This window comes from Colobus angolensis, unplaced genomic scaffold (genome assembly GCF_000951035.1).
Source record: "Colobus angolensis palliatus isolate OR3802 unplaced genomic scaffold, Cang.pa_1.0 Scaffold129, whole genome shotgun sequence".
In the NCBI taxonomy this organism is placed as follows: domain Eukaryota; kingdom Metazoa; phylum Chordata; class Mammalia; order Primates; family Cercopithecidae; genus Colobus; species Colobus angolensis.
The window spans coordinates 3,173,640-3,187,764 of record NW_012114141.1 but is presented as its reverse complement, the minus strand read 5'-3'; the positions used below and the strand labels follow the sequence as shown (position 1 = coordinate 3,187,764).

Here is a 14,125-nt window from a genome sequence, read left to right as displayed (position 1 = left end):
GTGTGTGTGTGTGTGTGTGTGTGTGTGTGTGTGTGCTGAGAAACGGGATTTTGCCATGTTGTTGAGGCTGGTCTCGAACTCCTGAACTCGGAGTGATCTGCCAGCCTTGGCCTCCCTAAGTGCTGGGATTACAGGTATGAGCCACTGTACTTAGCCTGTGCTGTTTACTTCTTAACAAAGGAGTACAACAAAAGAGAAACATTCATTATGTTTCTCTTTTTGTTTTGTCTTTCTGGAAGCTCAGAGTCACATGTAAAACTTACTTCTAATAACTGTATTACCCCTGACTCCCAATACCCTCTTTTCCTTTCTGAAATCTTCTTTTTCCTCTATTTTAACTGTGTACAACAGTGGTTAATCATGAGCCTCCCTGAGTACATTTTGGATAGAGATAAAGAATAAATGTCAATGAATGAAGTGAGGAGTGCTTTCTATTTTGGTGTTTATTCTTATGGACCATAGTGGCTGCCTAAGCAGGGCTAAATTACTGACTCAAAAAGGGTGAATAATTAAAATAAAAAACCCACAGTCTTCTATTTAGCTTTGTGGTTTTGTACCTACCGATGTGTCTGGTGTTCTCGGAATTCATGTAAAGCAAAATAGCGAGACTACCTCGTTTGACTTGGAAGCAGCTGGAAGTGTCTGCTTACTTCATCACTCCCTCACCTGTGAATTGAGTTTTAACCCTCAGGCAGGTACAAGGTTGATCCTATGTTAAGCCTTTCTAAGTTCTAGGAGATCAAGTGCTTGTATTTTAAAAGGCAAACAGAAAGTGTCAAGCTGCCAACAAAGACTGGCTCACTGAAATATGTGAGATCAACGAATACATTACTGTCCAGATATTCAAGAGCTAACTGTAGTTTCAAGCTTCCCATAACCTTTTACCATGATAAAGAATAAGCCCTCGTTTATCTCATTCCTTATTAATTCTCCTGAGCCTGGATGTTCCTGGAGGTCCATGATACATGAGCCATTTTGAAAGTTCATGCGTATTCTTGGTGTTTGTGGAAAGTCTCTTATACCAGAAGCAGAAGGCTCTGAATTGATTCTCCCTTCCCAGAGCTCTTGCTGCTCAGGTGTGACCGCAGGACTGGCACCAGCTCTTGCAGCGGCAGATATGAGGACGTGTCACGCTGAGGGGTATGAAGTACGATGGTGGCTGGAGAGTTTCCTTGGGGCATCTGAGCCAAAGAAGGCTGCTCCCTCTGAGGGGCCAGGAGGCATCCTGACCTCCTGCTGCTCCTTGACGCTCGCACACATGCACACACACACACACACATATGCTCGCTCCCCCCCACACTCAGACTCTCACATGCTTACACACATACACTGACTCACATGCACAAACACAAGGGGTTCTTACACTGCTTTCCATCATTTAATCCCTCAAAGGGCAGAGTGGGAGGTGTTCTGCTCCCTGCCCCACATTGCTTCTCCCCACAGTAGCCCTGGCTGATCCTGAAGGACTAGATGTCTCGCAGATAGGGACCAAACCCATCTTCAAGACCCATCTTCAAGTAAGAGATAACTTGGTCAGCTTCTTGAGATGATATCATCTTTCAGCCCCTTTCAAGACTGTCCCTTTCCCCTTAGAAACCTTCATCCTTCCGGGGGTATGGCTTCCACTGGTTGGCTTGGATATGAGAGCTGGCAGTCAACACAAGGCAGCTGGGAGCTGGATACAACAGCTAGTCTTGATTCCCTTCCTTGTTACTTTGTGTAGAAACTGGCCATCAATCAGCACCTCCCAGGGCTGCCCTAAAATCACTTGCTCATAGGGAGACTCTATGTAGGGTTGCTATGAACAGTTACAGGAGTTGTGCACTGTGCAACCCAAGAGAACACCTCTAATATCATCGTTACCATAAATTTGCATTTTTATTTTGACAATTTACGGACAGTTGGCATTAAGATGTCTTATTCTAATAAAATCAGTGTTATGACCAATTTTCTGAGGAATGGGAGTCAGGAGGAATGGTCATAGGGAAAGGATTTCTACCAATTCAAATAAAGTTGTCACATGGCTAGTAGGAACCTGCTAGGCAGGGACAGGGAACAAAGGCTGGTCAGCAGGCTCTGAATTCCTTGGCCAGGGTATGGAGGAGACTACGACTCTTTGAAATAGCTGATTTGTGGCTTATTGCACTGTTCACTCACCACTCCTACCCCACCTTTTTTTTAAATAAGAGCTCTTAAAGACCCTTTTTTGTCTTTTGGGCACTGTGTCCTCATCTGGTGACAGAATGTCTCCTGACACAAGCCTTGCAGACAGCTGGGGCCCCTTTCCTTTCCATATGAGGAGCTGCACCAAATGGCTTCTGCAGCTTGGCTTTGCATGAGGCATGTGGGCAACGTCCCTGGGGGAGAAAAGCACATGCTGAATGAGGCTGCTCTCCCTGCTACAGCTCACAGAGCACCGCCATGTGGAGTGGAGAGAGTAGGACTCAGATACCAGAGGTGGCTTTTCTTCCAGATCCTCACCTGCCAAGGCCTACAAGCTGGACACTGGGGCCCAGAGAAAACAGAGTGGACAAGAAGCCATGAATGAAGTGTGGAGATGATGAAAATGTGGTCACATCATGCAGAAGAGATGGAACCCAAAGAGGAAGGCAAGCCAGTAACACACCAGGATCAGAGGCCCAGTGAGTGTGTGTGGGGGTGTGTGTGTGGGGATGTGTGTGTGTGTATGTGGGTGTGTGTGTGGGTGTGTGTGTGTGTGTGTGTGTGTATGTGTGTGTGTGTGTGGGTGTGTGTGTGTGTGCGTGTGTGTGTATGTGTGAGAGAGAGAGAGAGAATGAGAGACCAAGAGACAGACAGACGAAGACCATGAGAGAAGTAGAGAGGCAGACAGACAGAGACAGACAGGAGGGGAAAAGAGGAGAGGGGAAGGGCACAGGAAACTAGAATATCTCTTAATCACAAAGGGCTTCCCAGAGAGCCCCATTTTCTTTGTAGCCTAGGACACTGAGGTACCGCCATGTCTTTCTCCCTTCACCTAGCTCTGTGAAATGGGCCCTGATGTGAGAAGCAGATACGAGGGACTCACAACAGCAGGTAATACATGTCTCACAATTGGAGTGGGGTTAGGGGTGACTAATATTTCTCCCTGACCAACTTCTCCAACTCTTTTTTTTTTTTTTTTTTTTTCTGAGACGGAGTCTCGCTCTGTCGCCCAGGCTGGAGTGCAGTGGCCAGATCTCAGCTCACTGCAAGCTCCATCTCCCGGGTTCACGCCATTCTCCTGCCTCAGCCTCCCGAGTAGCTGGGACTACAGGCGCCCGCCATCTCGCCCGGCTAGTTTTTTGTATTTTAGTAGAGACGGGGTTTCACTGTGTTAGCCAGGATGGTCTCGATCTCCTGACCTTGTGATCCGCCCGTCTCGGCCTCCCAAAGTTCTGGGATTACAGGCTTGAGCCACCGCGCCCGGCCTTCTCCAACTCTTAAAGAGAAAGTGTATACAATAAAAAGAGCACTGGACTCAGAGTCAGAAGACCTGACTCAGCTACGAATTATCTGCCCTTATACATCATGTCACCTCTCTGAGCCTCAATTTCTCCCCCTATAAAACAGAAGCTAAAATATCTGCCTGAGGCATCTCATGGGGGTCATTAAAGAAAGCATACGAAATAAGTCTGTGAGGGTTACACATACATAAAGTTTAGTGATATTAATTACTGCATTTCTAAATGTCTGCATAAAAGAAGCGTAGAAAACAGCCCGGCTGTCAAGCGGCTGTGTGACCCTCAGGGGTGTTTTTTACTTTCCTGGAACTCAGGGTTCTCGACAGTGAAATCATGAGGTAGGACAAGAAGATCTTCATGGTCCCTCTGAGAGCCACCTGTCTGTGATAACAGATGGGAATTAGAGGAGAAATGGGCAAGATCAACTTTAGATTCTGACTCCAGTGATAGACATCGCTGTGATTTCAAGATGGTCCTTTGCATGGAACACAATCAAAACTGGCAGCTTCAGAGGGCTTGTGCATTTTCTTTTCTTTTCTTTTCTTTTCTTTTCAGGATGGAGTCTCGCTCTGTTGCCCAGGCTAGAGTGCAGTGGCATGATCTTGGCTCACTGCAACTTCTACCTGCCAGGTTCAAGTGATTCTCCCACCTCAGCCTCCTGAGTAGCTGGAATTACAGGTGCCCACCACCATGCCCAGCTAATTTTTGTATTTTAGTAGAGACGGGGTTTCGCCATGTTGGCCAGGCTGGTCTCGAACTCCTGACCTCAGATGATCCGCCTGCCTCGGCCTCCCAAAGTGCTGGGATTACAGGCATGAGCCACCGCACCTGGCCAGCTTGTGCATTTTTGTGTCCTAGTTCTTGTCCTAGTGCTGAATTTATGTGTGTCTTCTTTTCTTATGAGATGTGAGTCAAGATGCAATCTGTCTCATGAAACTGGGCAACATTAATCTGTCTTGATCTCACTTGAGTTCTGATTGTTCTTCTTTGTTAAAATGGAATGCTGAACTATTAACAATTTACTTTATGTCATTTGAAACCGTCTCCATTTGGCAGGATGGTAATTCCTATGTCTCCAGGATTCATTCCGACGTGGTCCAGAAATTTTTTCTTATATTTGATTGATCATCCCGAACTTCAAGTGAGATAATAAACATTCACCATGGGTAGGCGTGAAGGATAGAAGTTATAAGGCTTGGTTCTAGCATTGATCCTATCTTGCTGGGCAGCATCAAACAATTATTGATCATGATTACACTCTGCTACATGCCTACTTGAGCTCCAAGGGGTATGCCTGAGGTGGTTTGAGGTGGGCCAGCCACCAGGTTTCAGTTTTCCTGGGTGGGATATTCAGACTGAGGTAATGGTTGACTAGACATGTTTAGGAACTGTTTGTCTTGAGCAAGGAAGTAGGAAAGAGATTGACAGTCAGATGGGGAAGGAGAGCAGAGAAATGATCAAGAAAAAATGCTAAGATGCTTGTCTACAGGGTAATGTAATGCAATCCTCTCCAACTTCACATTTCCAAGGACTTAGGTAGGAAATTAGGGACCCCTTATATAAACTGGGGAAACAAAGAATGCCGTTGAGTGATCACATAACCTAATGCTTTCTTTTTACGGGTGAGTAATCTACGGCCTAGTGTAGTTCAGAGACTTTTCCCCCAGGTTATGTTATAAGCTTGATTAAAATTGCCGAATTTTCACCAAAGGCAATGATAGCCATAGTAAGGTGTTACCCTTATCATGCAATTTAGTACAATTTTAAGTATTCACAACCTCATAGAAGCTGTTCTCCAAGTCTCAGTTTCTTTATCTATAAAACAAGGTAGATGGACTGGAAGACCTCTAACCTCCTTTCCAACTCTAACTCCATATTCTTAAAAGACCTAAACATCTGAAAACCCAAAGGGAATAGATCACTCTCTAACAGAGACTCAGGAATTAATAGGTGGGTTGTTCTGTGAGTGGCTGATGCTGTAGACTGTTTCTTCCAGTCCCATGTCTTGCTTTGCAAGCCCAGGGAATAAGTTACCTGTCACCAGCTATTCTGCTGAGGAGGGGCTCCAGCCAACCTGGGTGGCACTCGCAGTGGGCATCCATGAAGACCAGCACATCCCCGGTGGCCCTGGTGGCCCCCAGCATCCGGGCCCTGATGGCACCCAGCCTCTTGTTGCTCCTGAGTAACTTCACCCCCTCCAGCCTGGCCACATATTCGCTGAGAGCAGACTTGAGTTGTCCTGGAATCAACAGGGTTGTGGTCAATGGAATGACAAATGCCACAACCAATGAGACTGTGACTAAGATAATTGTCAGCAACTCTCTCTTGGAAGCTGTGGTGAGCACATGGGTCCTAAGAACCAAAAACGTGATTACAGTGTGGTTGTTGCTGAGATGTAAGATGCTTCCTTAGGTTGGGGTGGGCCATGATTCTCTCCAGGAAAAACTAGAGGGATGCCTTCAGAAAACCAGGAAAGGGGAGAACTTGCTAACATTCTCCAAATGCAGCAGCAGGAATGCGGCAGATACTGTTAGTGTCTGGTGTGGTTTGGCTCTGTGTCCCCACCCAAATCTCATCTTGAGTGGTAATACCCACAATCCCCGTGTGTCGAGGGAGGGACTTGGTGGGAGGTGATTGGATCATGAGGGCAGTTTCCCCCATGCTGTCCTTGTGATAGTGAGTTCTCATGAGATCTGGTGATTATATAAGTGTTTGACAGTTCTTCCTCCTCTCTCTCTCTCTCTCTCTCACTTGCTGCCATGTAGGACATGCTTCCCCTTTTACCATGATTGTAAGTTTCCTGAGACCTCCCCAGCCATGCAAAACTGTGGGTCAATGAAACCTCTTTTCTTTATAAATTACCTACTCTCAGGCAGTTCTTTATAGCAGTGTGAGAACAGACTAATATAGTGTCCTAATCAGATTCCCTGAGCTCCCCTTAACAGTTTTGGTTTGGTTTGCATGTCCCCAGCTGCTGTGCATGCTAACTGAAATCTGAACCCTTCTCTGGAGACTTACCTTGGGGTATTAAAATGGTCTCTGCTGCAGGTGCCAGACAGTGATGCAGGATGCTGGCCCTGGCCCCAGTCATGGTCAATGACTGACCATTGCAGGGTAAAAAGCAAGACAGACCCCGCAGTGTAGCCTGTGCTTCAGAGTTCCCCATGGGACCAGGCTGTGGCTGGACTTCATCTGAAACCACATCTTTGTTCAGCTCTTCCCTCTGTCTCTTCTGCATCACCCACACCCCTACAGGTTTCCCCTGAGAGTACACCCTCAAAAAAATCACATGCACATGAATCTCCATCTCAGGCCCTGCTTTCAGGAAACCTGACCTAAAACAGTGGTCAAGGAAGCCAAAGGCAAACGGGTCCATTAAGTTTGGCAGCTGGTAGGAGATTAGTGGTGCTGGTCAAAGAGGTCTCATCGCAGTTGATAGGGGAGACTGCAACACAATGGGTCCAGGAGAGAAAACAGGAGATGCAAAACTGAGACCAAGAGTCCAGACAGTGTTTTAGGAAGGTTGATTCTATAGCGGAAAGGAGAGAAAGAGGCCTAAGAAGAAGGTGATGAAAAGGATGAGAGAAACTTGTTAGGTTTTGTGTTTAAGATAAGACTAACTTGATTGTGTGTGTGTGTGTGTGCGCGCGCGCGCATGTCGGTGTATACACATGCCAAGAGGAACAAGCCAGTGGAGATGGAAGGAACAATGTGTTCACAGAGAAGCAGTGGTCTCCATGAAGTCCTGGAAACGGGGAGTCCCCCCAGCCCAGTGGACTAAGATCTCCCCACAGACAGGGGTTGTACCTAATGCATCTCTTCTGCTCCAACCCTTAGTGCAGGGCCTGGCCCACAGTAGGCACTCAGTACGTGTGCATTGAGCAGAACTGAGCCAAAAAGCAAGAATTTCCCCCCAGTTCCCCAGCCCAGAGGTGGCCTTAACTGTGGATGCAAGTAGCCTAGCTGCTTTGGTAGCTGGATCTCTGGGGAGGCTGGAGAAGGTTAAGGCAGACCTGCCCGAGAGCCCCCAGCAGACTTTGTACACTCCTTCCCTAGGAATCTGTCTTCTAAGCACCACAGATTTTCCGCAGGGGGAACAATGTCCTGAGCAGTAGAGGAAAGGAGTCCCAGTCACTGGGCTGTTGCAATTCTCACTGGTAAAATGCTTCGCTGATTTGTTACTTTGTGATTATTTTTCTGGTAAGATTGTCAGCCCTGGTCCACTCCCTAGAGAGGAATCTGTTAGTCAAGCTACTAACATTTCTGAACTTGCTTGTCTGAAAGGCAGTCCCTCAATGACGTCATTGGCTTTAACATTGCTAAATGTAACATATTCCTCACCATTCATTCTCCCCTTCCGTTGTACTGACAGAATTTTGATGTTTCTTGGGGAAGCTAAAAACACATATCTCCCAAGACTTCCTCTCACTGCTGGCAGCAGCTCTGGTAGAAATAAACTCAATGAGAGGATTCTGGGAAAACTATTATTTTACTTTTTTTTTTTTCCAAAGAGGACAAACTGGACTGGCCTCTGCCTATCTCTTCTTCACCTTTTTCCATTTGAAATATGTATGTGATGTCCAGAGGTAGAGAAGCCCTGTTGTGATTATGAGGTCAAAACTACCCTCTAAGCATGTTGAAGTGGAAAGCAGATGAAGGTGGGTATCCAATGGCATCGTGGAGCTGTCACGCCAATCCTGCATTGCCGCCCTACAAGCTTGCTATACTATAAGGAAAAACAAATCTCTATTCATTGGTTAAGTCACTGCAGCAGGTTTCTGTTCTATGACAGCCAAATACTGATATTCCCACCAAATATTAATTTATGAAGCTCTCTTTGGGCTGACTGCTGGTCTCTTTAGCTATACCTCTAACCCTTGTTAGTATTATGTAGGACAGACTTCTAGCAAGAGAGCTTCAGAATAGACTAAGAAAGAACTTCCAGACTGCAATGGTTGTTTGGCGTTCTCAGCGGGTTTTGAAGTGGGTAAGAGCACCCATGTCTGAGTGGTATAGCACTCGGCAAAAGCTGGGATGATCCTCAACTCCTTCCTTCCAGAAAACAGCAGAAATACTGACTTCCACTTGTAAAGGGTCGTCACGGGGTGGTCATCACAAGCATTTTCTGATTTAATGATTCGGTGTGGGCATTACCACCGCAGACGAGTAACCTGAAGCCCATCTAGCTGATTCTATCACACTATGCCGTCATGACCATCCGCTTGGAAGCCCATCAGGGTGGCTCAGGGCAACCCGCAGCACCTTTTTCTGTCACAGTTTTCCTCAGAGGTAGAGTAGGGTTGATAAGCCCTGCCTCTCTGGGTGGCCAAGATGATTAAATGAAAACAGTGTGCAAGGTGCTGCTTGTCTGGAATCTGGGTCTTGGCAAGCACACAAAGGAGAGGGACCTGCAGAAATGGAACCAGTGCTGGCCTTGGTTGTGGAAAAGGCCTTGCACCCCAGTGTCAACAGGAAATACGGGGCCACTGGATGGAGAGCCAGCCCAGGGGTGAGGGGCAGAAGGGGCGTTGGCCAGGAGAGGGCAGCCTAATTGCTTGGCAAGGGATCCAGATCCCCTCTGGTGGGGCTGCCAGCTCTGGGGTAGCCCATTTCTCTGGGGCCCAGATCCTCCACTTACCATACTCCCGAGGGTCACAGACGTAACACAGCTCATCAGATGGTGGGGGCCGGACCACAGGTATGCTCTTAGGCGGACCCTGCCCCACTTAAGGGTTCAGAGAGTCTCGGGGCACTTTTCCAGCCGACGCAGCCCTGTCCCGCACCTGTTCATTAGTTCTGCCTAATATGCAGCCAGCTGCACCCAGGAACCCCAGGTGTTCCCAGAGCCTCTGGCTAATCTGACTCACTGCTATGGCCAGGCTCGGCCCATCCCTGGAGTGAGGACCGTAGAAAGAACTAACAGAGGCACCTGGCTATCCTAGCCCTTCTCCATCATTCCCCTTAGAAAAATGCAAATGCTCAGCTCCCCTCGGAGCGTTCTGATCTTCCCAGAAGGCCAGGAGGGGTGTCCCTAGGTCATTTATTTGCGCCAGAAATATAGGCCTCAGGCCCAAGCCAAAGACTAGAGCAGAGGTTCTCAAAGTGTGGTCCACAGAAAACAGCAGCATCAGCATCACCTGGGAGCTTGTTAGAAATGCAAACTCTTTGGCCCCACTCCGTCTCCAGAAACTCTGGGAGTGCACCCTGCAGTCAGTATTTTAAAAATCCCACCAGGGGCCGGGCGCGGTGGCTCAAGCCTGTAATCCCAGCACTTTGGGAGGCCGAGACGGGCAGATCACGAGGTCAGGAGATTGAGACCATCCTGGCTAACATGGTGAAACCCCGTCTCTACTAAAAACTACAAAAAACTAGCCGGGCGAGGTGGCGGCGCCTGTAATCCCAGCTACCCGGGAGGCTGAGGCAGGAGAATGGTGTAAACCCGGGAGGCAGAGCTTGCAATGAGCTGAGATCCGGCCACAGCACTCCAGCCTGGGTGACAGAGCGAGACCCCATCTCAAAAAAAAAAGTCCCACCAGGTGATTCTGATGCACACTCAAGTGTGAGAGCCACTGACCTAGGAGTCAGGTGGGGGCTTCTCTGTCTCCATCTTCCTTTAGGGCTGTCCCTAGTAGCGAGGTTCCTGTGAGAGGAAGCATACAGGCAGCTTCTGCAAGTCTGGCCTCTGGGTCTGACTCTGCTGCATTTGGCTGACTCTGCTCCAGTCTGCTCTCTTCTCTGGGCCCCAGTTTCCTCCCCTACAATGTGAGTGGGTCTGTCTAGGCCATGATGAGTTAAGGACCGACACACACGCATGTATGTGTAAAGTGCTGCACTGAGGTCTCGGAGGCAGTCAGCACTCACAACAGGGCTGCCTCGTGTGATTCTTCAGTGTCTTGGGGAGAGGATTGTTGGACTGGGTGGGGCCTGGGAGAGAGATCTCCACGGGACCAGGCCGAGGTGATGCGCCTCAAGACCTCCCCAGGTGAGGCTCTTCAAGACCCTCCCCAGGGCTTCTCTGTCTTGCGGCCCCCACTGCCTTACTGGTTTCCCCTGGTGGCTCTTCATTTGTAAGTTACTTGCCCGTGAATCATCATCTGGAGGTCTGTACTTGGGGAATCTTGCCTAAAATAGTTCCAAACTTCAATCTTTTGCTTGGGAACTCCACACCCCAGGGGGTAAGGCTCACCCAGGCAAGCCTGGAGGAAAGCCTTGGCTACCTTGCTGGCTGAGGTCGTCCACGAGGATGATCTCCTTCAGGAAGGCCCTGGGCACTGTGTCAAGGATGCTGTGTACAGTCCTCAGGAGAGTGGACCAGGCCTCGTCATGGAAACAGAGGATGACACTGGCTGTGGGCAGGCTGTCCTGAGGGTGCTGCTGCAGACACCTGCAGGGAAGACAGCCAGAGAGCCATGGGGAAGAGAAGCCCACAAGAAACATTCCACAGCCTCTGATTCATTTCCCTTGCCCTGGTTGGGGCTGCTCCCATTATATGGCTTTCCTGTGGGATCTCTTAAAATTCCCATTTAAAGAGAACCTGTTACGCCCCATAGTGGTGCTGTCTACTATCTCCCAATTCTCAGATCTCAAGAGCTCCTTTATCATTTAATCCAAAGTCCCTCTCACTGCAATTGAGAAGCATTGCCATGGTTCTCAGCAGATGACTGTCCTCATCTGTAAAATGGGAATGAATGACAATATTATCAACCTCACAGAGCTGTGGCGAGGCTTAGATAGGATGATGCACATAGTTAAGTGTCCAGTAATCTCTAACTGTCATCCATTCAAGGGCAGGGACACCACTTTCTTTATTTTTATGTTCCTACAATCTAGCACAGCACCTGGCACACAATTTTTAAATGTTAGCACTTACTATTTTTAAAAATTTAACTTTAAGTTCCAGTATAGATGTGCAGGACTTGCCGGTTTGTTACATAGGCAAATACATGTGCCATAGTGGTTTGCTTACAAAAGGCTTTTTTTTTCTTCTTTTTTGAGACGGAGTCTCGCTCTGTCGCCCAGGCTGGAGTGCAGTGGCAGGATCTCGGCTCACTGCAAGCTCCGCCTCCCGGGTTCAGGCCATCCCCGAGTAACTCCCGAGCCTCCCGAGTAGCTGGGACTACAGGCGCCCGCCACCACACCCAGCTAATTTTTTGTATTTTCAGTAGAGACTGGGTTTCACCATGTTAGTCAGGATCATCTCAATCTGCTGACCTCGCGATCCACCGGCCTTGGTCTCCCAAAGTGCTGGGATTACAGGCGTGAGCCACTGTGCCCCGCCCAAAAGGCACTTTCTTAAGTTTCTGAAGCACCTCTTTCTGGGTTGCAGCTGCTGCTCAAACCATGTTCCTCTTCAGAGGGACATGTCAATAGGAGCCATCTCAAGGACCCCAAACTTCGGACACCTAACGGCATCTGTGAGGTGGAACTGCAGGCAGAATGACAACCAGGCTGAGGCTGGCCCTGTCTGAGGGAAACACCTTCCAAGAGGTGTCAACTCACGCTGCTGGCTAGCCTGGTACCAGCCTAAGAAGGGCAGAAAACTCTCAATGTACAGGAAACTTGTGTGTGACTCTCAGGGCAAAATCCTGTGTAGAGAGGGAGAATTGAGTCTAGGTAATGGTAAACAGAATTCCTAAATAATTTTTAAAAACACATAAACATCTCATAAATTAGCTATTTTGTTGGTTTATAAATTTATAAGCTATTTATTTCCATAAATGATTTGAAGCCCCTCACAAAAAAATACACACAATGCAAATACTTAAAATGATGGTAAAATAAAAATAAGGAGGAAAAGTCAGGAGCTGAGGAATATAAGTAAATGTAGAAAGTCGGCATTTGGAGAAAGAACATAAATATATAGGTTATAAGGGCCTAGGTATTTCTAGAATGAATTTAAATTTGACTCTGAGATTCCTGGTAGCCAAAGTAAAATGTTTATTCCGCAACAGAATTATCACCATTAGAGAAGTTACATACAAGGTGGGGAAAGCAAAACCCTTTCTAGTAATTTTTTTCTTTCAATTACCACTTTACCACTTTTTATTTTGAAGTAGTTTAAGACTGACAAGAAATTGCCAAAATAGTACAGAGAGTCCCTGTGTTCCCTTTACCCAGCTCCCCATCGTGAAAATATCTTACATAAACATCCACAGTGAGCAAAACCAGGAATCCGACATGATTCAATACTGTTAAATTAAATTTTGAAGAGAAGATTTAACACCCATCTAACACTTATTTGAAAGAGAAATTCCTATGAACTTTAGAAAGAAGTCCCTAAATGCATGGCAGCATTCTAAGAACCATCCTTAAAACAAATAAAATAATGAACTTTATATGAACTTTTATAGTTTGAATTCAGGGCTGTTCAAATAACATGTCCAAAATGGAACCAAAACAACCCAAACTATTGCTTGGGTTTATGGCCGGGAGACTGGCTATTTGCCAACTGAGATAGGAAAGGAGTCTGGGGACAGAGAGGCCTGGGTTTGGAATTCCTGTGGGGGTAGTTTAATAGTTTACCAAAATCAGTCCTGTCTGCTCCAAGAACAGAGCACAGCTATGCCAGCCAGCCATGCCTGGCTCTTTTCTCTGTCTCAGTTCATAGACTATGAGAATTGGATACAACACAAGTGTGTGATATGCACACACATGGGCACATGCGCGTGTGTGTGTGTGCATCCTTGCAGTAAGATGGTCAAAAGAACTTAGACTTCGGAATCAGACATATTTAGATTTGAATGTTCACTCTGTCGCTTCCTAAGTTTCCTTGGGTAATTCACTCAATATTTATAGGTATCAGTTTCCTCATTTGGAAGGTAAGGGTAACCATAATTACCCTTTAGGCCCATTGAGAGAATCAAAGAATAATAATAGGCACCCAATAGACAGTGACTGTTTTATAGCCATCTTCCAAAAAGACACAAATGTAATTAGTATGAATGTTATATTTATGATCATCTTTGCAAATTATAGCTATCTTTAAACAACTATTCTACAGTATAGTATGAGACATCTACTGAACAAGTTTGGGTTTGAGTTTGGGTTTCCCAACAGTTTCCACTTCAGAGCTTTTGGGAGAAATAAGTTTGATAAAGGGCTTAGCACAGTGCCTGGCATGGAGCAGGGTCTCCTTCAATGAAAGAAATTGGTATTTAACCTCTAGCTCTTTAAGATCACACTCCTTGCATATTACTCAAAGTAAGGAGATGTGAGAACTTCCATCTCTGCTAGTTAGATGGTGACTAGGGCACTCAAGTTCCTCTCTTTGATCTCACAGAACATTCTCTGCAGGGTGGCAGTCTCTCCTGGTAACTCAGGCTGTGGACACTGAGGCTCCATGACTTCCTAGCTGCGTAGATGACCCTGGGAAAGTTGCTTAGCTTCTGAGTACCTTGGTTTCCTCAGAATGGTAGCAGTAGGGCCCACTTTTTGGGGTTTGCTGCTGTGGAGATGAAATGATCTTTATAAAACAGCAAGAACAGTGGGTGGCACAGAGTGAGCACCATGTGTTTGCTGCCATTATTAACAGATGTCCCATTACTACAAGAGCCTCTCAGGCTCGTCCAGCCTTGAAAGTGTGTGTTCTTGATTCTTTGGGGGCTCATTCCTGCAGGAGGAGGAAGAAGGAGGTAGAAAACTCAGGAGAGCAAGCATTTAAAAGA

At 47.0% G+C, this 14,125-nt stretch overlaps 1 protein-coding gene across 1 annotated transcript in view; it reads right to left on the bottom strand.

The window, feature by feature from the left end:
• Positions 1-14,125, bottom strand: part of GALNT15 (polypeptide N-acetylgalactosaminyltransferase 15) — a 53,856-nt gene that overhangs the window by 23,242 nt on the left and 16,489 nt on the right. Inside the window, exons 2-3 of the mRNA XM_011933705.1 lie at positions 10,679-10,845; positions 5,496-5,700 (exon numbers count right to left, since the gene is read on the bottom strand). Of these exons, the coding sequence (XP_011789095.1) occupies positions 5,496-5,700; positions 10,679-10,845 (372 nt within the window). The remainder of the gene's footprint in view (positions 1-5,495; positions 5,701-10,678; positions 10,846-14,125) is intronic.